At 35.7% G+C, this 27,657-nt stretch overlaps 2 protein-coding genes across 2 annotated transcripts in view; one reads left to right on the plus strand and one right to left on the minus strand.

Annotated features, from left to right (window-relative positions):
• SERPINE3 (serpin family E member 3) overlaps positions 1 to 1,721 on the plus strand; it is a 40,341-nt gene extending 38,620 nt beyond the window's left edge. The window contains exons 6-8 of the mRNA XM_020969977.2: positions 19 to 105; positions 857 to 940; positions 1,573 to 1,721. Of these exons, the coding sequence (XP_020825636.2) occupies positions 19 to 105; positions 857 to 940; positions 1,573 to 1,721 (320 nt within the window). The remainder of the gene's footprint in view (positions 1 to 18; positions 106 to 856; positions 941 to 1,572) is intronic.
• Positions 1,518 to 27,657, minus strand: part of INTS6 (integrator complex subunit 6) — a 94,534-nt gene continuing 68,394 nt past the window's right edge. Inside the window, 11 exon segments of the mRNA XM_078156971.1 lie at positions 1,518 to 5,665; positions 7,091 to 7,184; positions 8,517 to 8,891; positions 10,329 to 10,563; positions 11,764 to 11,906; positions 12,422 to 12,548; positions 13,133 to 13,348; positions 14,582 to 14,692; positions 18,177 to 18,271; positions 19,130 to 19,262; positions 19,363 to 19,515. Coding sequence (XP_078013097.1) covers positions 5,572 to 5,665; positions 7,091 to 7,184; positions 8,517 to 8,891; positions 10,329 to 10,563; positions 11,764 to 11,906; positions 12,422 to 12,548; positions 13,133 to 13,348; positions 14,582 to 14,692; positions 18,177 to 18,271; positions 19,130 to 19,262; positions 19,363 to 19,515 — 1,776 coding nt within the window. The 3' untranslated portion in view covers positions 1,518 to 5,571.

A 27,657-nucleotide genomic window follows, 5' to 3' on the forward strand; every position in this document is an offset into this window, starting at 1 on the left:
GTCTTTTCTTGGAAGTAGGCCAAGATGATCTTTATGTTTCTGAGGCTATCCACAATGCCAGGATGGAAGTTTTGGAGGATGGTACCAAGGCGTCTGGGACAACAGGTAAGCTTGCACAAGGCATAGAAAAGTGAGCATTTGCTAGTGGCACACCTGCTTTTGTTAAACATATCAAAGTTCAGGTTGTCATGCCTTTTTTGAACTTTAAACTTTATTTGAAATATCAGTGTGGTAGTCTACGTTCAGAGCTCTGTCGATGCTGGCTAGTCATACATACAGATAATTGTGATGCAACTCAATGCAACAGCAATGAGTTTTCAAAAAGGAAAATAAGGTTAGGAAGATATAGGACCATCTTTAAAAAAATCTTTATGATTATTACCACCTAAGAATAATGTGTACTGATCCATATGAAATTTAGTTTCAGCACACAGGAACTTCCTTCCCACTTGGAATCTATTACTAGAACTAGGAGACCTTAGCTCTCCTCTCATTCCTGACACTGACCTTACTGGCTGGTCTTCCCCAAGTACTAGGTTAATTTAAACTTTTGTAAATAACATGAAATTAATGTCATTAGAATATGTCTTATCTTTAAAAAGCCAAAGATATATTTTATTCATTCAATTTAAATGTAGCCTTTCTCCTAGGATGCTTTGAAAGGTAGTCAGTTTCCATTCATTGGACATTTCCAGTAGAGGCTCACACCCTAAGGACAATTACATCGCAAAAATTTCTATAACGGCAAGTGGAGTCCCTATATGCCCATCAGCCTACTTCCATCTAGGTCCAATAAAATCATAAGAACAGATTATCACATTAATTCCTCTTTTTTTCCCCCTCATCTTTTCAATAGCTCTAGTGTTACTGAGAAGATCTAGGACTCCAATTTTTAAGGCAGATAGACCATTCATCTTTTTCCTGAGAGAATCCAATACAGGTATTTCAATAATTTCTTTGATGGGATTCACGACACAAACTACACACAAATGACTGGGCTCTGCTATCTAAACAAGGGCTCACCTGCTTAATTGTTAGATTTAACCTGTAGCACAATTAAATGACATCTTCTACGGTTTATGAAATAAGATAACCCATCAACATTCACTCTTATGAGTCAACTATGAGGCTTTGACTGTATTGTGATTGTGGTTCTGAGGAACCTCAACTACATCTGCTCCCTTCACTCATTTGCAGACTCCTGACTTTAGCTCAGTGGTTTTGCATACAAATTATTATTGCAATACAAATTATTAATCTTCCCAACGACTGTGTGATCAAAACAGTTCAGTGGCATAACAAATGTAGCTTATACTTTCATACTTTTTTCATTCTAAAAGAATATTAAGAAAATTTGCTTGGTCCATTAGTTGTTTTCCAACACTAAGTTGAACACCTTAGGAATTGAGGTTATTTTTAGTCTACTAGAGTGCACCAGAGCAATTCTTGACTGACTGAAGGGGACCCCTAACATCATGAAAAGAAAAGTATTAACCCAAGGAAGGCACTTTATGAGGTGCATTTGAGATCATTATTTCTTTATTTTCCTGAATTTTCTATACTGATTTTCAGCCAAAGAGCTGGACCACCCATCTTACATTTTCCACACTCTCGTTGAAATTGCACAGGAAACAAATATTCTTTCCCCTAAGCACTTTTGGGCACCACATAGCTTTACACAGGCAAATTTACAATATAAGGCCTTGGCAAGTCAGAAATAAGAGGTAGAACCTCTCAGATTTGGCAAAATTGAACAGTGTTTTGTTTCTCTTTGCATGCATAGCTTACTGTTTGCTTTTTCCCTCCTTTGGCAATCTTTAACATCCCAAGAAGGAAAAGTTATTTTCAGCACAGATTGGTATTTGGCAAGTAAAAATGAACCAAATGGAGTAAGACTTTAATAAATCAGGCAAAGGTGATCTAACTGGACTAAACATTAGGCATGATTTTTATCAAGAGGAAAATGATGATATCTAAGAGTTAAAAAAAAACAAACAGGTATACTTAGGGAAATGTTTACTATACAAATTTGCAAGGGAAAATTCTGTCAACAGCATTTTCTCTCAGAATTTTTAACTGCACATTGTACCTCAGGCTGAAAGTGAAAGGAATATTTTCTTATAAAATAATGCAGTTAATTCTTCGGTAGAAGACAATGTCTGTAAGAAGAGATTCATAAATACACTTCCAGGATTTTGACTTTTGGCAGTTTTGGAGTGAGTGGGGAGGTAACATGAAAGGAAAAGGAAAGACCATTAACTCCTCTTAGGCAGGCATTTAATGAACCTTCCTTTCAGTGAGAAATGGTTCATCCTAAAGAACGTAAAGCTAAAGTAATTTTAGGCTGTCTCAAAAAGCAAATCTAAGAGGGCAGAAACTGATCAGAATTTGTCACGGCCAGAGCATAGCTGGCGAAAATCAGGGCATGTTCAAAGCCAGAGGTTCCCTTTGGATGAATGTAATCTCTTTGGAAAACGACATCAAAACTTTTGAGATCTGGAGAAAGACAGACTGTTGCCTCACGTATCTAATGAGCTGCCAGAATCACTGCCTTAGTCAGGAGCTGGCACGTAAAATGCGAAAGCCTAATCAAAGCCAATTTCCCTTGAAACTTTAAATGGTCATTTCAAAATCCCAAATAACTATGAATACATACTGAAGCACTTTTAGGTTTGATTTCTATTCCCTGCCCCCTCCCAACAATGGCCCTTAAAAAGTTAAGTATAAGGTCCTTGCTAGTGCCTCAAAACAGCAGTTAGAGGTTCTTATGTAGGAGACAATGAAGGTGGTAGAGAATTTGCCCTGGCTGTATTGTTTTAAGTTAAAATAATTTAAAAAGAACAACATTCTAGATAGATGTACACTAAGTGATCATTTTTATCAGGGCTGTCAAAACTGAATTCCAAAAGAAGGCAATGGGCACGATGGTAAATGGAATATAACAAAAAGGACTAAAGAGTTGGAATGATTTAACTTGAGAACAATAAAATCTTTGAGGCTAGTCTTACAAATTGATTTGAGGGGCCAAAATTACTTCTCTAACTGTTCCATTCGCTGACAATTAAAATTGCACAATTAAGAATCTACTCCTTAGGCTTAAAGGTTTCCAGCTTGTTAAATGCAAATATTCCTTTAGGAATATCTTCAGTCTTGTACGACAGAACACAGTATAAATGAATTTATTCAATTCTCCTGACACCACTGAAAGACACAACATAAAGGCATTGAGACAGCAGGATGAGCACTGGAAGCAGGAGAACACACTGACTACACTGACCTGGAGAGGCAAGTGCGAGACAAGGAGGGCAAGGGGGACTGAGAAAGGGAAGAGGTCCTTTCACTAGGGACAGTCCTGGGGAGCTAGCTAGTCTAATTTAAATTGAGCATTATGACCCACGTATCTTCCAACAGATAACACACAAGCAGAACTGACATGTTAAATAGATGGGGAAAAAAATGTTTTGGTGATCAGTTACTGAATAACAAAATGAAGTTAATCTGTTCCCCAGGTATTATGGTTAGGTACAGTCCTATCTAGAAGGATTATTAACTAGAAGACTTCATTTAGTCTACCCATCTCACATTCTACATTTCTAATTGAGACTTAAATAGCAAGTCAACTACTCTGTGCTTAGTTTTCATTTTGCAAAAGGATTTTAAGGGACTAACTTCTCAATCTACTGAATGAGATGCCACTTTACTAGGCATTTTGTAGAGGTCAAGGGTTTTTAAATGCCTAGAAAGGTAAGTAGCACTGTATTAAGCATTTGTTTTTATTCACAGGTTCTGTCCTCTGTATTGGAAGAGTTACAAATCCCCTAGAATAATAGGCCTCAAAGGTGGTTTCTTCACTTCCTTCTGTGCACTGAACTTTCTCCTCAACAAAATTGTGACTACTTTTAGTACACCTGAATCTTCCAGGGTAAAGGCATGTTACTTCTGTGAACCTGAAAACACTTACAAAAACTGCTTACATAACTGTTATCATGCACTGATTTTTCTTTTACCATCAATATCTTTTTTTCTTTCAGTTTATTAAATACACATGGGGATCATTAGTAGTGAACCACTGTTTTAGTGGCCACCAGACTTCAGTGTATACAAGAAGTAATAAGACTGAGTCCAGAGCAGTGCACACAAAGTCATGCTAAGGCCCCAGGGAATTAGGTATATCTACCTCCAGTTAGCCTCGGCTAACCCATCAATTGTTGACTTCTACTACTTATCAGTAGTCTAGAACTCCATTCGAGGTACTGAATTCAGCGAGGATATGAGCTGAAACTATGATCCAGAAAACCAAGTTCCCTTCTTCACTTTGTCATTAAGATCTTGAAACATGGAAAAGTAATCTTAAAATTGTCTCAATTCCTCTAGCATTCAAGCTTAGTATTTAATAGGCTGGTAGGAAGACTAGATCCCTTTCTTGATTACACCAATCTTTGAAGCTCTTGTCTAACAAATAACTGGAACCTCCAGAGTCTTCAATTCAAAGGATTGACTAGATATCTGAACCAAGATATGGTGTGTGATGTGTCCCAAATACCCGCTTCCTAGCCTCTAATATCATCAGTTTAGTTAATAGTTATTGCCAAACTCAGAGAAAAGGAGCTGAGGGGAAGTACAGGAGCTAGTAATTAATTCTCCAAGCTTTTTATTCCTTGAATTCCTTCAGACATTGTTTCCAGTGCTATGTCTCTCTTGTCCTAACTATATGTCTGCCTGTGGGCCACATGCAGTTTTTTTTCCTGTAATCTGGAGATGGAGTAATAATGGAAATATATTTAGGCCAATATCCTAATAAAATGATCTGATTATGCAAATATGTTCCAAGGATTTTGATAAGACTATGTTGAACTCTAACAAACACAAACTTCAAAGAGTATAATATTTCTAATACTAAAAAGGTGATGCCTTAAAAATTATGCTGATCTCAAGAATTTTCCTTAAAAGGATTATTTTAAATTTGACTACTTCCTAAAACACACAAGATTAAAATAGAGCATTTATTGATGGAATAACAAAAGTGCTTTTCTTAAATATTCTTCAAAATACATTTGTACAACTTACAATAATATATCCAAAATAACTGTATATACAAAACATTACCTTGTTTTTATGTATGTGCTTTTTCCCCAAAAAATTACAAAGTAACTTTTTTCTTTTTTTGTCTTTTTCTTTTCTTTTTTTCTTTTTTTTCCTTTTTTGGCAAAATTCAACCTTAACAGAGGTGACAATTTTGAAGGTTGGATTAAGAAAATAGAACCTGAGGGAAATTGACACGCAAGAGTCAATGACAAGCAAGAATTTCAATGGGATTTTTTTGTGTTTTAGTTTGTTAAATAAAAATGTTCTTGAGTGATACTTTTCACATTACAAAAATAAACCAAAATGGAGAAAGGTCACTGTAAAATGATGGAAACAGGATCTGTAGACTTGCTGCTTTTAGTATTTCAAATAGCTAACAGTGCTTGTCAAAAACGAATGCAAAGATCACAGCAGTGTACTCCTTCAGTCATATTTTTACTTTGTGTTTGAGGGGAGGGAAAGAGGTGGCCACATTCTAGTTTCTTTTTAATTGCTATTAATATGGTTTATCTGATTGGATCTGCGATGAATTTCTTCCAAGAAGCCCTCCAATTGCTCTATTAGCATTCGCTTTTTAAACCTGTATGGAAAAAGTAACAACACTAATTAAAAAGTGGATAAAAAGTATGACATTACAATTAGAAAAATATTTTTCAAAAGGGCCTGTTTTAGGACTTCAGAGGCATGAATATAAAAACAAATCTGATAAACTACTGTGAAGACATTCTTTGCAATGACCAAACGATCATCTAAATCCAGATACTAACTTAACAAAAACCATATAAAATTATATAAATGTTATTTCTAAAAATATGACATAATGTAGGTCCTAAAATAATTACTGAAACATCAATCTTCTTGGCATACTTCAATGATATGAACAAAAGAGAAAGGAAAATTAAAACTGAGCCTTAGTAGTAAAAAAGAACAAAAACAAAAGCTTGTTCTAAAGCTGGCAAAGTTAATATAATTAGATCAAACTACAAAAAATTCAAATTTTCCAAACCATAAGGGACCCATTAGCATCTTCATCTTAAATAGTCTACAAGCCTGGGATCACAGATGCTGTAAGGAATCAGATCATCTCATCTGCAGATGAGGAAAAGTGAGGCCAAGTGAGATCCCTGACTTGCCCAGGGTCTCAATGGGAGTAGGCAGCATCAGAGTCAGAATGTGAACAGAGGTACTTCAGCTCCAAATCCAGTGCAGATTCCAAGTCCAGTTCCCTCATTTTCTAGATGAGGGAGAAACTTGGCCAAGATCACAGTGAGAAAGCTGGGACCAGAGCCCAGGTCTCCTGGACTGCTAGGTCCAGTGCTATGGCAAAACATGACCAATGGCCCTGACTATAAGGAAGCTACCTTCCAAAAAAGAAGAGATGTTCTATTCCATCTACAATTATTGTCTGGGCAACAGAGGTTGTTGTAAGATTAGCTAGATCTACTTTATTCCATTCACACAAACTTATCTCAATTCACGTGCCTATTGATATCAATCACAATAATCTGATCTAGATTATTCTCATAACTGTTTTTAGGCATGTAGGTCAGCCAGAATTTTAGCTGCACCACTATTGGTTCACTTAATTCTGAGAGGTTCCTCCCACCTATAAACATATTCCATTCAATGTCTTATTTCTATCACTAGCATTTACAGTGATACAACTACAAAGACTACAAAAAATCAAAGGCTAGAGAAACAAAGATAACAAAGCAACAGATTGTGAGAGATGAGATAGCCCAAATTCCTCATGTCTGCTGACATAAAAGCATTTATCCCATGGTTTCCAAGGAGTTTGAAGGTTTTAACTGGTAGAATTTTTGTTAAACATAAAAGATACATATAAACAGAGGTCTATATGTAGGGTGTACATGCACAATACTCTACAGAATATTGATTACATATGCTAGACCAAGAAGGGGGGGAACCTATGGCCTTGAGGCTACAAGCCATGTGCTAGACGGTCATTTTATAACGACAGTTGTGTTGTTCCAAGATTACATACCTTGATGCTTCTTTAATGACGTTCTGTAAAAATATTAATCTTGTTTGCAAACTGCCTTGCACATGCTTCAGTAATGTGAAGATTCTTTCATATTCTTTAAAAAAAATGAAAAGCAGCATTTAAGTAAGTGGTTTCCATGTAGGTAACCATTTGCTAAATTATCTTTTGTAGGTGCTTGTTCTACAAAGAAATACTGACATACTAAAATATGAAAATCATTCTGTAAAATAAGTCTAACACTTTGATTTATGATTCATAATACACACCAAACATGTATGGTTAAGGAAAATAAATGTGAAGAAGAAAGTAATTTATACAACATTAACATTTTGAGACAGCTCCTACATCAAAGTAATAAGTATAAAGCCATCAGTTTTGTAGATAGCTTTATAAGTCCAACTGAAACAAGATATAAATAAATTTCTTTACTCAACTATTTCTTGATCGTTAAGAAAAAAAATTTAAGCAAAATTGAGTGTTCGGGGTAAAGGGGTAGAGAAAAGATTTTGAGGATTTCTAATGATTACATTATACATTTTAAGTTTCTTGAAGGCATGAATTATATTTTATTCATTTTTGTACCTCCCAAAGTTTTACAAATAGCAGGTGCTCAATAAATCTTTACTGAATAAGTGAATTAAGTTATTTCAGTGAATTGAAAGTTAAAATGATTTCCATTAAATATCTACATACTATCTTTGGTGCAGTGGATAGAACAGTGGGCCTCAAGTCAAGAAGACCCAAGTTCAAATCTGGCCTCAGACATTTACATGTGAATCTGAGTAGGTCATTTAACCTCTCTGCCTCAGTTTCCTTAACTATAAAAATGGGGATCATAATATAACCTACCTCTCAGAGCTGTGAAGAGGATCAAATAAGACAATCATTGCAAAAGGCATAGTATAGTACCTGACACAGGGCAGGCATGTAATAAATGCCTCCTTCTTTCCTTCCCCACACATAACTGTTGTTAAGCCTATACACTAAATATAGCCCTATGCTCATGCTTAATCGTGGTATTCAACTTCAAGAGACATTTATTAAATGTCAACAATATGTATATAGCACTGTGCTATGGAAAACATAAAGATTAAATAACACAGGATCCTGGCCCTAATGGAACTGAGAAGAATATGAAACACTATCCTAGGTACAGTCAACCCTCAATAAATGCTTGCTCATTAACTAAAGTAAAAGTATATATAGTGCAAAATCATTCTACTAGTTACATCTGCATGCTGGGGGAAGAATTTCAACTCCTGCAAAGCTGACTATGCAGTCAAAATGGACCTGAAAGGGCAATGAAATTCATTAACCTCTGACTCAAATGTTGTCTAATAACGGGAGACATTTAGGTCTCTATCACCAGTAGATTACACTGCTCTATGGCCACATAAAACAGAAATAGATCTGTACTAGTACATACTTCTTCCTGGCTTTCGAATTTCCTTCATTATTTGTGCTTTTAATTCAATGTTGACCTCCTCGTGGCTTCTGCAATGCACCAATTTCTTCCCTTTGTTGAGTGAAGAAGCTGGTATGTTATCCTCAGCACATTGTTCTTTATCTCTTGGTTCTTCATGATTTTCTAAAAATCCACCCACAGTAAGGTCATTAGTTCCTAAATGATCATGGCCAAGAGCCTCTGTGTGATTGGTTGGTCGCTCCAGTAAACTGACTGGAGAAGAGGATGTTGAAAACTCAGAATCCATCACATTCGGTGCAATGTCTGATGACAGTTGGTCTGCAACATGATTCTCAATCACATCATCCACTGCCATATCATTAGTGGTTTCTGAAGCTAAAAACAAAGATGAGATAAGAGATCATAAACACAGGGCCAAATGGGAAGCATTTAATCAGAGACCATAAGAACCTAAAGCATATCAAACTATCTCCTGTGCAACTACAAATCAAGGGGCAGCTAGGTGGCGCAGTGGATACAGCACCTGCCCTGAAGTCAGGAGGACCCAAGTTCAAATGTGACCTCAGACCAAACATTTAACACTTACTAGCTGTGTGACCCTGGGCAAGTCACTTAACCCCAACTACCTAAAAAAAAAAAAAACCCACAACTATAAATCAACAAACAGGCTGTGGTGCTAATGGTTTCTTAAAATAAATGTTTAGGCAGCAGTTTTTAATTTCCATCATGCACTGTACCTTTTAGATAAGGTATGTTACCTCATATTAAAGAGAAATAATCCACCTCATTTGTTTTTATATTTAGTACTGTTTTGCCTTAGTGGAATATATGTTTACTCATGGCATCTACCTCACTCAAGGGGATGGGCCTTACCTGCCTTTCTCATTCTGTCCTCGTGACCTACCTAAGGCATGCTAATTAAGAACAATTAGACTTGACCAGCTATTTTGATATGAAAACAAGAAGTGTTATTATGAGGCTTGGAAAGAAATAAGGTTCAGTGTCCCCAAGTATGAATCTCAGCTCTGGCTCTTACTACCTGCCTAACTCTGGGGCAAATTCCTCGACTTCTCTCAACTTCAGATTCTTCCTCTATAAAACAGACGGTTTGGAAGAAATATACTGCAGTCACTGCCACCTCACAATTCAGGCCTTGAATTCTGATTTAGCAGAATCTACGCCACCACACACACCATCTAGTTCCAGGTAATATTGCTCTTTGGACCAGTGGATAAAATGCTGGACCTGGAGTCAAGAGAACTTGAGTTTAAATCTTGCCCCATGAACATATTAGTGAGGATCCAGGCCTGTCATGTCACTTCTCCGGGGCTCAAGTTTTCTCATCTCTGAAACCCTTACCTCCAAGCTAAAGCTATAATATGTTTAAAGTGCTATGTAAATGTTAGCTATTATTATTCCCAAATTTATGATAATAAATTCCCAAATTTAAACTGTATCATACCATCTTTACTTATATGAATCACTTTCTCATGTGCACAGGTTTAGATATTGTCATATTTTATAGACCTGTGACTACAACCTTTGATAAATTTATGAGTCACAAATGACATTTTGAAAATGTCAAATCCCCTAAAACAGTGGCATGAATATCCAAGTGCTCAGTAAATTTTATCCTTGAGGAAATGAAAAAAGAATTAATACACATATGTAGACAGGTAAAAATCATCTTTAGAAATATCTGATTCCTAATGAAATCACTATATCTATTATACAACAATACATAACTGAAGAGGAATCAAAAGGCCAAAAAAAAAAAGAGAGAGAAAAAAAGGATCAAAAAGTGCCACAAACTTTTGTGAAGAGGAAGAGGCTTAATAAGGTCTGGCTGTGCTTGTGCAGTTGGTACAGGAGGCCCTTTTCCTCCAATATGATTGTTTGCAATTGGAGGAGTCTGCTGCCTTCCTCTTAGAAGTGGAGACATACAACGTCGTCTTTTGGGGATCCCTTGCATATTTGGTTCTCCAGGTCGTTTGTGTTTATTCTGAGGTCCAGATACAAATTCATCTGCTTCATCTATCATCATACCCTATGAATAAAATCGATTAGTCAGTCAGTCAACAACCACTTGTTAAGCACCTACACCATGCCAAGCACTGGGCTAAATGCTAGACACAAGGAAAGGCAAAAGACAGTTTCTACCCTAAAGGAGCTCACAGTACGATAGGGAAGACAACATGCAAATAAGACTGTTTCATAATTTATAATGGACCACATCTGTCAAAATCAAGGTTCCAATTAAAAACACACATTATACACCTATAAGAACACTCACGACATATTAAATAATCCAACCAAGGGAAAAAATCTGTTTACTTTATCCTCATGTGAACAAACTGAGATGTGTACAGAATGGAAACATCCCAATCTTCACATAAGCTATAGAAAATGTTACTCTAGTATGGACAAAATGCCATATAAGGAAATGAGGAAGGCAGAAACGTATGGAAGCTTTACTGAGAAACAACTGAAGAAAACTGAAGGGTCAGCTAGGTGGTGTATTGGACAGAGCACTGGCTCTGGAATCAGGAGGACCTCAGTTCAAATCTGGCCTCAGACACTTGACATTTACTAGTTGTGTGACCCTGGGCAAGTCACTTAACCCCAATTGCCTTGCAAACTTCCCTTCCCCCCAAACAAGAAAAGAAATCTGAAAAATACAAAAAAAATTTTAAAACTTTCCCAAATGACAGTTTAAAAAAAACAACAACCCAGAAAGAAGCTACTGTAATAGTACTGAAGTTGATTTACTCCTGGAAAAACACACAGAAACTCCTAATTACTTAAAAGAATTCACGCTAAAAAATACATGAAACACATGGCTTAAGTTTTGTTTTATAAAGCAAAGGTTATTGGGGGTAGGGAGGCAGAGGGGGTAGAAGTGGGGTTTTCATGCTGAAATCAGTACTAATTACACTTATATTGTGCTCTGTGGGGTTTATTTTCCTTCTTTTAAACAAAAATATCTTCAGTATCAGATTTTGTCCAGACTGTTATGCTAAACATTGGTTCATTTTATTAAAAAGGAAGAGAATGGGGGGAATCAAATCAACTTTTCATTCTGCCTGACTTTTAAGGTATGCATTACTATTGCTGTTTTAACTACTGTAATAAAAAGTTACCAATATTTTTTGTTCATATTCCAGAAATTAGTTATTTTGAAATTATGCTTAAATTTACTTTTGAAAATGACTCCCAGTCATATGAAGAAAGACTTAAAAAGAGTTACCTTTTTGTCTAGCTTGAAGGGGTTCCCAAACGTATGTAGCCTTCGAGGCTGGTCAGGGTCAAGTTCTCTAAGAGGAGAGGGTATCTGCTTGAGGTACTCTTGGTAATTCCCCATTTGTGCTATAGGAACACTGTGCACTTGATCTAACAAAACAGAATCAACAAAGAAAATTCTGCTAAATTAATTTCATCAGACTGCATATATAATCAGTTATCAAGCTTTCATCAGAATAAATTCCAACAGAAATTATCAGTACAGAAATAAAGTCTTCAAAATGTAAAATATGTTGGCATAATTTCTATTATGGCAATTTTGCTCAGTTTTCAGAATACTATTCGTATTGATTGGCATAGATTGAAGTCCAATGAGAAATCCTACTATGAAAATCCATGTTTCCTCCACTACACCTCCTATCAACAACTTTCTAGAAACAAGCAATAAATGTTACTTAGTAAAAGGAGAGAAGGCCCTGGATGCATGACTAGAACTTCTATAAACACAGGTGTTCTGTGGTATCAACGGTACCTCAACAGCATCACTTCAAGAACAAGTCTTTAATTCAAAAAAATGTACTAAAACCTGATGTAAGCTTGATAGTAATAATATCATGTTTATATGAACTCCAAAGGAAATACAAATAATTAATCAGTAGTCTAACCTTCATCTTGACCTTTAAGATATTTACGGGTTGTCTTCAAAAGATTAGATCTCATCCTTGTTAAATGATCCAAAAGATTTCGTCTGGGTATATCATAAGCATTTCTAAAGGTCTGTGGCTTCAAATCCTAAGGTTAAAGTATTAAGAAGGAAAAATGAAATCAATACTTTCACAAATGTAATAGAAATACAGTAAACTCTCTTATCTGTGAAATGGTTAGAGAACAGAATAGTCTACTTAACCAGTTTAGCCTGCAAAAAGGGGAAGAATGTTCTAATAATCAGAGGTATGTAATAATGGAATGGGTTGTCTAAAGTAGTAAACTTCCACCATGGGAACCATTTGATTAGAGTCTAGGAGACCACTGGTCAGAGGCCTTTATGGCACCTTTAAAGTCTTTTCTATTGCCATACCTTATATGAAATATATGGTTGATGGAGTTCTATGGTATACACGAATTATTAATTTTCAAAGAATCAGAATAAATTATTTCAAACACAAATGATGCTAATCTTTGATAATTGAGAAAATACTTCAGAACTGTGCAGTGCCTCAGGTCAACATTATTAACATCAGTTATTACCCTATTGTAAATGTGTGGAAGTGCTGGTAACAGAGTTCTGATAAGCAGAACATCAGATAACAGAGAGTTTATTGTATTCAACAACAAAGGAGCATATTTGAGGTGGTACTATTATGTACAACAATTACCTTATTCAGCAAAGCAACTTGGAACCCAGTGTATTCCTTCATGTTGAGGTCTAGAAGTCTGTGAGGAACTTCCTCATTAATTCCCTGTAGCAGATGTTGAAAATCTTTCCTATATGCCATTGACAGATTGTGTGATCGGCTTCGGACCTTAATTCCAGTTTCCTGCACTACTTTTTTGCCTACAGATCCGATGACTCTATCAGATTCTATTTTGGCCTTAATTCAAAATAAATAGAAGTTGACATGATATATTCTAAACATTTTAATCAGATTATAAAAATAAAAAAATAAGTTTTAAATCTTATGTAAAAGATTCAGTAAAAATGTGATACACTATGAAAAATCATATATAAGAAACAAAAATCTCACATGGTTATGGATTACCACAATTCTAAGTCATCTGAGCATGGTAAAATTTCACATAAAGGAGCTGAATTCACTACATAAATTGGTTTTTTAAAACTTCTTAAGACTCCCATGTAAACAGCTACTACACTACACTATGGTAGCGATAAAATGTCACTGAACCATACATAATATATAATCACACTCAGGAGTGATGAGAAGGTAGAGGGGAAAAATCTCACCAATATTTACCCAACGTGACTTCTTATCCCACACAATAAAGTTTTTAGACATATACCAAAAAGCAAAGAGTGATATAATTATATAAAGATTACTAGAAAGAGAAAAAAGGCATTAAACAGGAATGTTTTGTTTTGTTTTGTTTTAAAACAGAAGCAAATAGTTTTTTGACTTTTCTTAGTGGTCCATCAACACTTTAGTCAACAGCCAATTTCCAAAGGGAAATGTGCAATTCCCAGCTGTCAGAAGTTCTAAGCATGTACTATATTTCATAGCACACTAATAATTTGGCAAGATAAAGCATCATTTGACAACTATTTTCAATTGCTACTTAACTGACACAATATCTTCATTTACTTTGAATTATGGCCATTATGGTACAACTTACTGTTTTTTTTTTAGTGTGCCCAAGAAACTTTAAAAAGGAAAAAAGAAAACCCATGTATTTTAATATATGCAAAAGAAAATAATGCTACTTCCAATAAAAAAAACAACCTCCAACAAAAACCTCAAATCAAACATGCAACATCTATATCAAAGAAACTAGCATGAGATCACAAATAAATTATACAACCTTAAAATAAGCCTATAAATTCAGTGCATACAGACCACATGTATATGTCATCTAAGATTTATTCCATGAATAGTTCTCATTTTCTTATAAATTTAAAAATTACTTAAATATAAAAACTTAATATCAATTTGGGATCTAAGTACTGAGCCATCCTAATGATAACTGAATTTAAGTGAAGCCAAGCTGTCTGAACCAGTAAGACTAGCTCTAGTCTTATTCACTGTCTTAAATCCCAGTTCAAAAATTTTAGTAGCTTCCTATCTAATGATACTTCTATTTATTAACATTACCTGTTGACTCAATTTTTTGAGGTATGAAATGACACTATAACTAAGTCCATATTCCACACTGTCTGCTATAAGGTTAGGCGCTCCCATCATTCTAACAGCTTTCTTCAAGGGCTAAGAAGGAAAAAAAAAATGACAAATCATTATTCAATACTGAATCTTGACTTACATTAAAATATTCAAAGGACTTTTATGACTGAGTTACTGGATGAGAAAAAGTCATGTCTGAAAACTTAAAAGCAGTCTCTTTGCCCCCTCAAATACTACAGTAAGGGAGAAAATGGAATTACAGTAGCACAAATAGGAAAAAGTAAAATAATCAGATAGCCATTTAACTATTTAAAAGGCATAACTATTAAAGATACTATAAAGAATAAATTATCAGTCCTGTTTTCATCACTTCAGTTATGTTTCACTCACATACCGAATAACCATTATTAGTATTTGAAAACAAAAGACTATTACACCAAAGCTCAAGGGAGAAAATTGTTGAGTCAAGTCCAACTTTTCATGAGTGGTTTGCATTTCCTTCTCCAGTTCATTTTACAGATGAGAAAACCAAGGCAAACAGGGTTAAGTGACTCGTGCAGGGTCATGCAGTTAGTAAGAGTCTGAAGTCACATCTGAACTCAGGTCTTCCTATCTCCACGTCTGCACTCTATTTATTATGCCATTTAACTGCCTGTAGATTAACTCATTTGATTTAGATACTTTTGACAAATCCACCACTACTTCTGAGGAGTTTGTCTATCAGTGCTCTTCCCACCCTTTTTAAATTATCCTGTATTTATCTACAAAAATGTTGCATTCCCTCTCCCACCTACCTCACTGTGAAACAGAAACCCCATTACTTTTTTTAAAACCTTTTCTTTTCCCAGAGCCTTGGCACAATAACTTGCAAACAGCAGGTATTTAATAAATGCAGGACAGAATATTACCAATAGTAAAAAATGTCAAGCTCACAAAACTTACTAAATGTAATCCTTTTTTATTCATCTCTTTGGCTCTTGAGCACACACCTTCCCTAGATGGGATAGCCTAGGACTCAGCAGGGGGCAGTGGAAAGAATGCTCCTGGGGTCATAATCATGATTCTGACACTTATTAATTCACTGTAACCTTGAATAAGCCATTTGACTTGTCTAAGCTTGTTTCCTAATCTATAAAACAAGACGAACAGTTGTATTACCTGCTTCAAAGGGCTGTTTTGACTGTATGTAAAGCATTTTCAGCCTTTAAAATACCATAAACAGGTGAACCGTCATAGTGACCATGTCACCTTCTTCACAGAAAAAAGACTAGTAGGCTCCATCAGGGATTCTTTTCATCTTCACCTCAATATATCTTTTGCCCTTCTTTGTATTGCTAGCACCTGAATTCCTAGCACACAGTAAGTAGTATGTGTTTAATAATTGTTTGTTAATTCACTCTCCACTGAAAAATTCATCCTTGCTTTATGGCTGTTAGATGACAGCTGTGCTGATTCCTCAATCTCTATCTTCAATTCTGACCTCTCACCTGCACAATTTCTCTCCAACTATCGACAAGATGCCTTCCACCTGGATGTCGCATCAACTCAAAATAAACATGTCAAAAAGTTAATTCACTGCTATGTGTACATAACTTCTCATCCCCAATGACTATTTCTGATGACAAAACTCCTATTCATTTAGCTTCTATCCAATCTTTCAAGAAATCTTATTGTTTGATCTTTAAGAATGTCTCTCAGATTGATATATTCCTCACTATTTCTATTCCTCAAACTTATCTGTTCCTTTCCATTTCTCAAATTCATTCAATCCTCACATTTCTCTCTAGATGGGTCCTTCATTACACTGATTTCTAGACAACTGCAACAACACACTTAGCTGAATTCTCTTACTCAGGCTCTCTACCCTTCAAAGCTAATCTTAAATCACTATTTTCAACATTTCATTTCTTTGCTGTGAACTGGTCCAACTGCTCTGGAAGACAGCTTGGAATGATGCAAGAAAAGACACTAAACTGACCACATCCTTTGACCCAGAAATCCCACTCCTGGGCATATATACCAAAGAAATGAAAAGTCCCACACATAACAAAATGTTCAACTGTGGTATGTCAGTGTGACACAGAATTACTGAGTAAAGAATTCAGAGAAACATGGGAAGATTTCATGAACTGATGCATATGTGAATAAAGATGAACCAGGAAAACAACATACACAATGACTACAACAATGTGCAGCCCAACCCCCAATTGTTGCTATGGAGATCTGGTGGGACTGGGAGTATCTGCTGGATCTATGCATTCTCAAAAGAGCCTCAGATCTCAATGGCTTCTTTCCAAGGTAAAAATCATGCAGGCTCTAGAGACAGAAAACTTGGTTTCAAACATTAATTCTGTCACATACTCCTAACTCCTGTAACTTCGGCCAAGCCACAACTTCTCTAAAACTGGTATTCTCTCTATAATACGGCTCAGATGAACTCTTTGGTCCTGCTATCTCTGGAGCTATGGGGGTCTTATAAATTTCTGTTACAGATTTTCATTTAACTGGGAATGTTATCAGAAGAAAAGATAAAATAGCATCAGAAAAGGTTAAGTTTCAGTTGCCAAGTGGAAACATAAAACCACTGGCATTACAAAGTAGCATTGTGGCTATGCTGCTGTTGTTTTTAAATGATATTTAGCAATGTTTTTAATGTAAATTTGGGGAGAGGTTCCTGGATCACCTAAGCTTTGGAGTGGAATTCTCTTCATCTATATTTTGAATAACCTGAATAAAACTTAATTGAGCCAATCACTTGAACAGTTATCCAAGGCTCTGTGACAGCATCATTCAAATATTCTCAACATAAATATATCAACTATCTGCCAACTCCACAGAAGGATCAATGGAATGGCCACATCTCCTGTGAGTGCACCAAGCCTGAATTTCCTAATTTGTATAGGCTATTGAGCAGCTCCAACACTCATGTCCAAAGCCCTGATAAAATGTTTAGTATTTTATATTAGTGTTCATTTAGGTACAACTTTTAACACGTCTAAAATTGTCTATAATGGAATTCCAGCTAAGAAGAATTTACGTTCCCATTCTATATAAATCTACAAATTTCTATTTGCTTTAAGTAGCCCCTTATTTATTCTGCTCAGGAAACCAAGTTCAACTTATTATCTTCCATTCTCATTTTACCAATCCTAGTATGAAATTTCCTAGATAACTAAGGCAATTTTGTGTAAATATAGTCTGCTTTATGAAGACTCATATACATTTACCTGATAAATGTTCTAAAAGTATTAGCCAACTGTCTTTTCTCACTGTGGAAAGTAGGACAAATTCTGAGGCTCAGAGCTAAGCAAAGTGTTCATGAAGGTAGCATAGCTAATAAGCATGAGAGCTGAGAGCTGAACTCAGGCACTAATGACCCCAAGTCTAATATATCAATTCGCTGCAAATTTCTGAATACTCTCCTTTGCAATTACTATACAATGGTCATCTAAATACATCATAGTACAAAGTGTTAAGCAAAAGGATAAACTTTTATTATAATATCTGAAGCAAATAATTAAATATATAATTGACCCTCTATTTAAAAAAAAAGTTTTCATAATCTTACCCCAAGATAGTAGGGAGGCATGGTCTTCAAATAACTTTCAAATGACTGTCTCCACTTTATTGTTGGCTTTGCTTTATGCACCTTGAACAAGTCATCTAAAAATGTATAACATGTAGAAACCACCACTTTTCAGTATTTAGAACTACAAAAGCCAGTTTTCAAATTTATTATTTTAAAAGCATGTACCTTGAGATTTGTAAAAAAGGTTAAGTCAGATGTAAGCCTGAACCAGTTACCATTCAATGAATTCCTGATTTCTTAGTCTTTTCGCTTGGAAAGACATTTCAAATGCAGACTGAAATATGGGAGAAAGTTCTGAATAACTATAAACTAAGGTTTCAAACAAAATTTTGTGAAAAGAAAGGTAGGGTTACAAAAATATAGTGAAAACCCATCATAATACATCACCTAAATACTGAAGATCTAGATATAACAGATCCCAGGAGTTACCAACATGAGGGAGAGGTTTCGCCAGAGAATATATAGATAACAGTGCTGTAACCACCATTATTTAGCCTGAGATGATTGTAGGGGTAGAAGGGGGTCATCTCTAATAGTTGTGCGCTTAGCATCAATATTAGAGGTGTCTAGAAGCCAACAATTTTGAATGTTTACTATATCATTATTTTGGGTCAAATAACACACTGATTTTAAATATCTGTCAGAGAGAAAATAAGGCAGTTAAATTCATGCAAAGAAGAACATTTTCAGATTAAAGTGCATACACATATGTATACATACATACATACACACCTTTTCCTTTTATAAAGATACAAGCAACTGTTATGGACTTCCTTTGATTAACACATTTTCAGTAATGTATACAATTCCAAAAGATGATCAAAGGTCAATGTTAGAAGAAATATTACTAATAGAAACAACTCTTAAAATTTGTTTTTCAAAAATTATTTTTCATACACTGAACTATAGGAAATTTTACAAGTATTACTTACCTAAAAGAGGAAGGAGGACTGGATAATTATAAGGCATCACAAATAAATTGACACAATTCAATGCTGTACTAGCTTTCAAGTAACCAAAAGGATGACCAAGTTCACTATATTTTGCACTATTGCTCACATATACCTGTTAAAAGAGTCATAAAAACTTGGTAAAACTGATAAACATTGAATTTAAACTGCTACTAATGATTCATATTTCTAAATCATTCTAATGTTTAGCTTACCTGCCAACAAGTTTGAGGGGATTTCCTTTCCAGGATAAACTGGGTCAGTGGTGAAGGTTCTAATTCATATTTGTCAAAAGGCAGTTTATCAATAACCATTGGTTCACAGTCAGTACAAGAAAACTTCACCACAGGGTGTGATGTCCGAGGTGGCTAAACAGAAAGATATGACTTTCATTATCAAAACACTTTAAACAACTGTTACCCATCCTCATTGAAAACACATCAAGAACAAGAAGGCCACAAGAGCTACAAAATAATGGGGCTGCAGCAGATAACCACTAATGGTCCCTTCTAGCTCTGAATCTATGATCCATCTTATACTTCACCTATGACATTTAATAATGCAATTAAATGACATATCAAGAGGAGAAAAGATAATATTCCTCTCCACTTCCAAACGTTTAAGTTTCTCTCCTTTCACTATTATTAATCTCTGTTCCCTAAAAATCCCAGTATAAGAGAAAACGTATATTTCACAGAAAAATTTACATGTGGGCAGAGGGGAAGGTGGGAAGGGAAGGAATTCTTCAGGATACTTAAGACAACTTTATTACATTAAAGGAATCACTAAGACAATTTGTCTGCAATTAGTCACAAAGCTGACTATAACTAATGACTATATTATAGCATATAATATTTGCTTATTAACAATAGACATTTCAGTTGGACAACGTGGTAAATAAAAATCAGCTGTATTCTGAAGAATATCCTTCTGTTCAGTAATGAAAACCACAAAGGAAAAAAATTCCTACTGTTTGTGTGGTAGTAACATCTGACCTAATCAGGAAAGCAGAATCTAAGTGATAACTTGTTATCAAGTATTTATTCCTAATAAAAATTCAAAACATTGGCTTATGGACAAAATAGGAGCTATTTATCTTATTATTTTAATTTTTTTGTTGTTGTTGTTTAGGCAATTGGGGTTAAGTGACTTGCCCAGGGTCACACAGCTAGTATGTGTCAAGTGTTTGGTCTGAGGCCGCATTTGAACTCAGGTCCTCCTGACTTCAGGGCCGGTGCTCTATCCACTGTGCCACCTAGCTGCCCCCTATCTTATTATTTTTAAAGATCATTTTTGAACTACTATCAAAACCTATTAAATCTGTCATGATTAGAAAATATGAAATGATCAAGAAAGCATTTGCTTTACTAACAACTAGGAACAATGGAAGTTAAGACATGGACTACTACTTTCAAAGGCAGTAAATACACCTACCTTGTTATCTAAAACAAAATTTCCTGAGGCATCTAAAGGCACTGACTTTTCCTTCAGACATGCTCTTATAAAACAGACTAAATAATGTACTTTCTATTTGAGTGCCTAAAAGTCTTCAATGACATCAGTGACACGGTAAATGACTTAACTGCACTATTTTTTCCATGTCTAACAAACCTGACAAGACTGTATACTTCTGGAGGGTAAGATCAACCACAGTACCCAGTGCCTAGCAGGTGCTGAATACATTTATTTCTAATACAGAAAAAGAAAATATCTTCTTGCCTCAACTCCCCTCCTTACTCTCAGCAATCACATCTCCTAGTTCTTGTAGCGCCTAAGAACACAGTTCACCTGGACCAAGCAAAGAGCAGCAAGTTGCTCTTACTAGTTCTCCTTGTTTATCTTGAGTATCCTATCTCCCTTTTCAGCCATACTTATTCCATCCTTCCCAGTCCTTGATTGGGCAGAGAACAATATAACTAAAATAGTAACTGGACAATTCTGGCTTCTTTCTGTTGTCACTTACCTCGTTCACCCACATCAGCAGTCCTACTGTAACTTCTTTGATCTCCGATCCACCTCTTTCCCCCCTCAATAGAGCTACACACACACCCCACCCACCCATACCCACCATTTCACTGTCCTTAGTTTTTCTTAACAGCCTAAATCTTATCCTCCTTCTCACTTCATTTCTAGATGTACACTATTCAATCCAACCCAATGATCATTCATCAAGCTCCTACTATGTGCAAGGTATGCCAGGTTCCAGGAATACAAAAACAAGATGAAAACCTGTTCTGAGACACAATTCCACACAACTGCCTGTGGACAGCTCTGCCTGGATATTGCACTTGAGAATACAGGAAGAATACATCTAAAACCAACCTGGTCATCCTTTCCCACTCAGTTCTCCCAAGTTCTGTGGTTTTCCATTAATAGAATCACCATATTCCCCTAGTCACTCAACCTCAAACTATCAAGCGCCAGTTTTTACTCTTCCTAGATCATTTTATTTAAGTATTAAATGCTATAAAATCTTTTGAAACACTGTTACTACCTTTCCAATCGTTCTGCCATGTCTGCACTGCTTTGCTTACAGACTACTCTAATAGCTTCCCAGCCTCCAATCTCCTTCTCTTCTCCCTCTCAATAATTAACATACAAAATCCTCCAGTTTAAAAAAGTAAATTTTTTCTTTTTACTCTCCTGCTAAAAAAACCCCAAAACTTAAATGGCTTCTCAGTACCTACTGAACAAGGTCCAAACTCCTTACCTTTCACAGTGTGAGTCCACATTAACTTTCCACCATAACGACCCACCAATGCCCCATACCAACACAAAACCAATGTGCCTACTAAACTGGACTCACCATTCCTAGAAAATAAAACTTCTCTCTTTCCATCTTTGCTTCTCCCTCCACTTGGATATTCTGTCTGTGGAAATAGTCATTCAAGACCCGGCTTAAATATAATTCGATATACAATCATCTCAAATCAATTCCAGTGGAAGTGATCTCTGCTCCCTCTCTTCCCATTGCTTTTTGTACCACTCTTACAGTACAAGCTGACTCTAAACTATCTGCATTTATATTTTATCTGTAAAGAGTATTGAGTCTAGTCTAGGCTGTGCCACTAACTTGCTATGTGACCTTAGGCAAAATGATTTATTCCTATGAATCATGGTTTTCCTCATCTAAAAATGAAATTATGATAGCTTTTAAGATTCCCTTTCTCTCCTTCCAACTTTGAGATTATATGGTTTTACTAAACCATATGCTTCTTGAGCACAAAGACCTTCATTATCTATTCCCCAAGTGCAGATCTGCCTTTGATACCATTTGGCATCCCTGTTGTCGCCCTTCATGTATGAATTCAACAAATAGGCCAGTTATGAATGACTTTGTAAAACACTATAATGCAACCAAAATACAATAGTGCATGTATTTCTGGCTATTATACTACATGAAAAATGCAACAGATTCATAAAAGGTCCATAAAGCAATTAACATAAAATAATCAAGGGCAACTGAGGGACTTCCCTTTTGAGGATAAACTAAATTAACTTGGAAGTTTAAATGTTAGCAATGCTGATATAGCACTGAAGAAGAATAATGGGACATTCTGAAGTCACCTATGATCTTTATAATGACCCATCCAAGGAGAGGCTGAGCAGTGTACTGGAGAGAGCTGATCTCAAAATTCGGAAGAGCAAGTGTTCAAATCCTGCCTCTGACACATAACTAGATGTGTGGGCATCAGCAAGTTACTTAAAATTTCAGAACTGCAAGCAACTCTCTAAGGATATATTATGGATCTGCATTTAGTAGTTTCCACACTGAGATCCCAATGGAAAAATTACAGGTCCAGATCCACCCCAAAATTACCAAAATAGCTCCAATCTAGTTTGCTATAGAACACATCCCTATACTCAAGATAACAGACTATACAAAATTATTTCTTAGCTCTTCAGTCTTGTTCCATGCTAACTTTCTATCCTATCATCCCACTATCTCAACACATAACCATCTTCCTACAAAACAGGTTAATAAATTAGTGCATAATACAATAATATACATAAAAACTTCGACGCCGAGTGAAGTGAGCAGAACCAGGAGAATGTTGTACAGTAACAGCCACGTTGTGCGATAACTAATATTGATAGACTTAGCCCTTCTCAGTAACATAAGGATCTAAGAACTCTCCAAAGGCCTCATGTTGGAAAATGCTATCCACATCCAGAGAAAGAACTATGGAGTTTGAATGCAGATCAAAGCATACTATTTATTATTTTTTTTCTTCTGTTGTGTTTTGTTTCCTCTTTCTGATGGTTCCTCTTATTGGTTCTAATTCTTACTTACAACATCACTAATGTGAAAATATGTTTAACAGGAATGTATATGTACAGCGTATATCATATTGCAAGCCATCCTGAGAAGGGAGGCAGGAAAGGAGGGGGAAAAAAATTTAAAACTCAAAAGCTTATGGAAGTGATTGTTGATAAGTCAAAATCAATTAATAAAAAAAAACCCAACTCTATACATCAAAGATACTTCCAAAGCAATTTAAAAACATATCTTCATTTCAGTTTAATTATTACCCATTCATTTTATGTTAATATCAATTAAAAAGCAGAGATCTATGATAAATTCATACCGACACACTTTTTCAAACACTAATAAAGACTTAAATAGAAATGATTAATATGCTCTTTTGTTGGGGATGTTATAGTGGGAATTCTCAGCTGAGGAGTGACATATCCTATTGCACTAGATGAACTGTAAGGTCCCGTCCAACTTTAAGATTCTGTGACTTTTTTTTTTAAACATCCTAGATTAAATGTGAATTCATGACAGAAACTGAAGTCTAATATTGTCACATTATAAATGTCACAAAAGAAGAAAAATAGGATGGGCACAGAAGGACAATGATATTGTAAAAGAGCACAGGATTTGGAGTTAGAGGACCTACATTCAAATACAGACTCTGCTATTTATTTATCAATATGAACACAGAGAAGGCACAACCTCCCTCGTCTCTGTTTTTTCATTTAAAAAAAAAGAGGGCTTTCAACTAAAGGTTTCTTCCAGAACCATACCCTCCATTTTACAAATCAACTCCATATTTTACGGAACTCAACTCTCCCCACAATTTCTCTTTCTCAAGCTGCCTAATAACTACTACTAACATTTGTTAAATATCACTGTAATAACCACAATGGAGCAAGTAGATCTGGTTGGATTAGATGACCTCTAACATCCTTTCAAGCATTAAATATGATTCTATGATGTTCCAAAGTAGGACCCTGCTCCTCCCATCTTGAAAGATTTAATTATTCAATTCATATATCAAAGTTATATGAAAAGAAAATGTTAGGAAATGGGAGGGATCATCTAATCTTATAATTTTTATAAATGAAGCCCAGAAAGACTAGTGGAAAAGGAACTTGCCTAAGATCATACAGTTAAGTGAATTTAAAAAAAAAATTGGGGGGGAGGGGAAAAGGAAGAGGAACCAGGCTTCCAATTCCCAATCCTGGAATATTTCGCTATACTGGTTCCACTAATACATTATTCCCTGACAAAGAAACCTTTTCCTACTAGCTTAAACAAACAATGGGTAAAGAAAATGATGGCATCTTTCCACTAAGTATAACTTTTAAATCAGAGAACTTCTCACTTCCAACTACCCAACAGGTGATACCACGGAAAATAAGATGAACAAGGGTTCTTATTCAAATATTCTTCCTTATTTACATACAATGCTTATAAAGAAGTGGTCACTTTTGCTCAGGATGATATAATGGAATGAATACTATACCGCGGGAAAGCAGTTTTAGTGCCCCTTATCTATTATCTCTCAGAATTTTCTGGGCTCTGGCAAATCTGCCACTAGTTACTATGTAATCTTGGGTAAATCATTTAACTTCCATAAAGTGAGGTAGCAGGTTTCTCTTTCAGTTCTAACAGTCTATGATAGGTGGTACATAAGCTGTACAAGTGAAAGAAGAAAAGTACAAAACTAAGACAACAGAAGGGTAAAGAACAAGAGGTCACATTTTCAGCTTTGTAATCTACTGAAATACGATAGGCAAGTACCTACAGCATTGAACCCAAGTGCTTGGAACTCAGTGCTCTTTCCCTCACCCTGCCTCCTCTAACTCCTTGCACTCATACACTTTGATTTTAAAGTCCAAATGTGGATACTGCAATAGATGTTGCTCCATAAACTGCAATTATTTTCTTGGTGGTTATTTTGCAGATGTTTATCATGAATAATGTAATAGGAGATGACCAAGTGTTCTGTGAAATGATGTTTATTTTTACCTGTGGATGCCTGATAAAACTATCTCCATCAGCTCATAAATGTGCCTCTCCAAGGAAACCTGCAAGCCAGCCTTGCATTTAACTGCTACTGCCTTTTTTCTTTTTGCTTCACATACAGAGGTTGATTTACATGACGGATAGAGGGAGGAGGAAGGGAATAAACATTTATATAGTATCTACTATGTGCCAAGTACTGTGCTAAGTGTTTTATAAATATGATCTCATTTGACCTTCCCAACAACTCTGGGAAGTAGGTGCTATTGTAATCCTCATTTTACAGTTGAGAAAACAGGCAGAGGTTAAGTGTTTTGCCCAGGGTCACATAGCTAGTGTCTGAAGCTGGATTTGAATTCATGGTCTTCCTCACTCCAGATCTAGCACTCTAGCACTATGCTACCTAGGGTGCTTCTAATTTAGGTGTAATGGAAGGAAAATTTTTCAAGCCACACAACCTTTATTAGTTTTAATATTTTTAGTGCTTTTAATACTTATTAATTTTGACTTATATTTTCTTTTAAGTAAAAAGGTGTTTGAAAATTTAAACAAAGTAATTTTTCCCAAATGATATTTTTTGTTTTTTAAAATAATCTTTGAGTTCCAAATTCCCTCCTGCCCTTCTCCTCTCCTTGAGAAGGCAAGTACCTTTATATGTTTTGGTTTGGGCTTCATAAAGACCAAATCATGTAAATCAACCTCTGTATGTGAAGCAAAAAGAAAAAAGGCAGTAGCAGTTAAATGCAAGGCTGGCTTGCAGGTTTCCTTGGAGAGGCACATTTATGAGCTGATGGAGATAGTTTTATCAGGCATCCACAGGTAAAAATAAACATCATTTCACAGAACACTTGGTCATCTCCTATTACATTATTCATGATAAACATCTGCAAAATAACCACCAAGAAAATAATTGCAGTTTATGGAGCAACATCTATTGCAGTATCCACATTTGGACTTTAAAATTACAGTCCCTGATGTGCTATACAAGGAAGTAGAAACAGCACTAAAGAAAAGGAGGACGGAAAGATGATAAACTGATCTAGACCAGATCCTGAAGGGTCCAAACTGGAGGCAATCCAATTTTGAGAGCATCAAGGGAATGATCCTCAAGATAACTGAAAAAGGGGAGTATAACAAATTCTTGGAACAATCATAGATCTTTCCTCAAATGAGAAAAACATCAGTAACTACTAACTCATATTCTTACCTTCCAATCTCTACATAATAAGTTCCTGGCCACCAGCTTCAAAATATATGGTCTACACTCTATCAACCACATCCTCCCCTCACTATACTATATACTACTAATGAAAATGGAAATTATTACCATACAGTTACCATAAACTTAAATATACTATTTAGCTGGGGGAGGGGTGGGGATTATTTTGGGATTTAATTGAATCAATTACAAATTACTTGTTTGAATCTATAAAGTACCCTTTGGTAATTTCTAAGGTACTAGAGAATACTACAAATTACTTCTTTAGTTCTTTAACTTACTGTGTCAAATACAGGATCACATACACACAAATACATTCCAAAATGATACGGCTTTGAAGGGTATATACATGAGTAGACAGAGATGTATATCTACATATGTCTGTCATTCAGTTATTTTTCAGTCATATCCGACTCTTTGTGACCCCCTTTTGGGGTTTTCTTGGCAAAGATGCAGAAGTGGTTTGCTATTTCTCTCTCCAAATAATTTAGTAGATGAGGAAACTGAGGCAAACAGGGTGAAGTGACTTATCCAGGCTCACATAGCTAGTAAGTGCCTGAAGCCAGATTTGAACTCACAAATAGGGGTCTTCCAGACTCCAGGCCCAGCACTCTATGCACTATTGCGCCACCTAGCTGCCCTGTGTCCACATATATACATACAAATACACAAGCAAAAACATCTACAGCTATTTATAAATGTAAAATAAAAAGCAGACACAATCTTGGCTTATTGTCTGGAAACCCTTCCTAACAATGAGAGCATCAAGAAGGACAAGGTTCTCCCTCAGGAGGTTTGCAGGTCCTCCACTCCTGGATGAGCACTTACCATGTGTGCTACAGAAGGGAGGTTTGGACTAGATGCTTCTGAGGTATATTCTAATGGAGATTTGGTGAAACTTTAAAAATATTTATTTCCATTCAAAAGTTGCATTCCTTTATAGCATCACCACTATCTTCATTTTTATTACCTTAACTGTGAACTCACTCAGGCTTTGGACAAGCTAAATTTGGTAGTGGAGATGAGGGGAAATATGGC

The sequence above is a fragment of the Phascolarctos cinereus genome, unplaced genomic scaffold, assembly GCF_003287225.1.
Source record: "Phascolarctos cinereus isolate Bilbo 61053 unplaced genomic scaffold, phaCin_HiC Scaffold_726;HRSCAF=1367, whole genome shotgun sequence".
NCBI lineage: Eukaryota > Metazoa > Chordata > Mammalia > Diprotodontia > Phascolarctidae > Phascolarctos > Phascolarctos cinereus.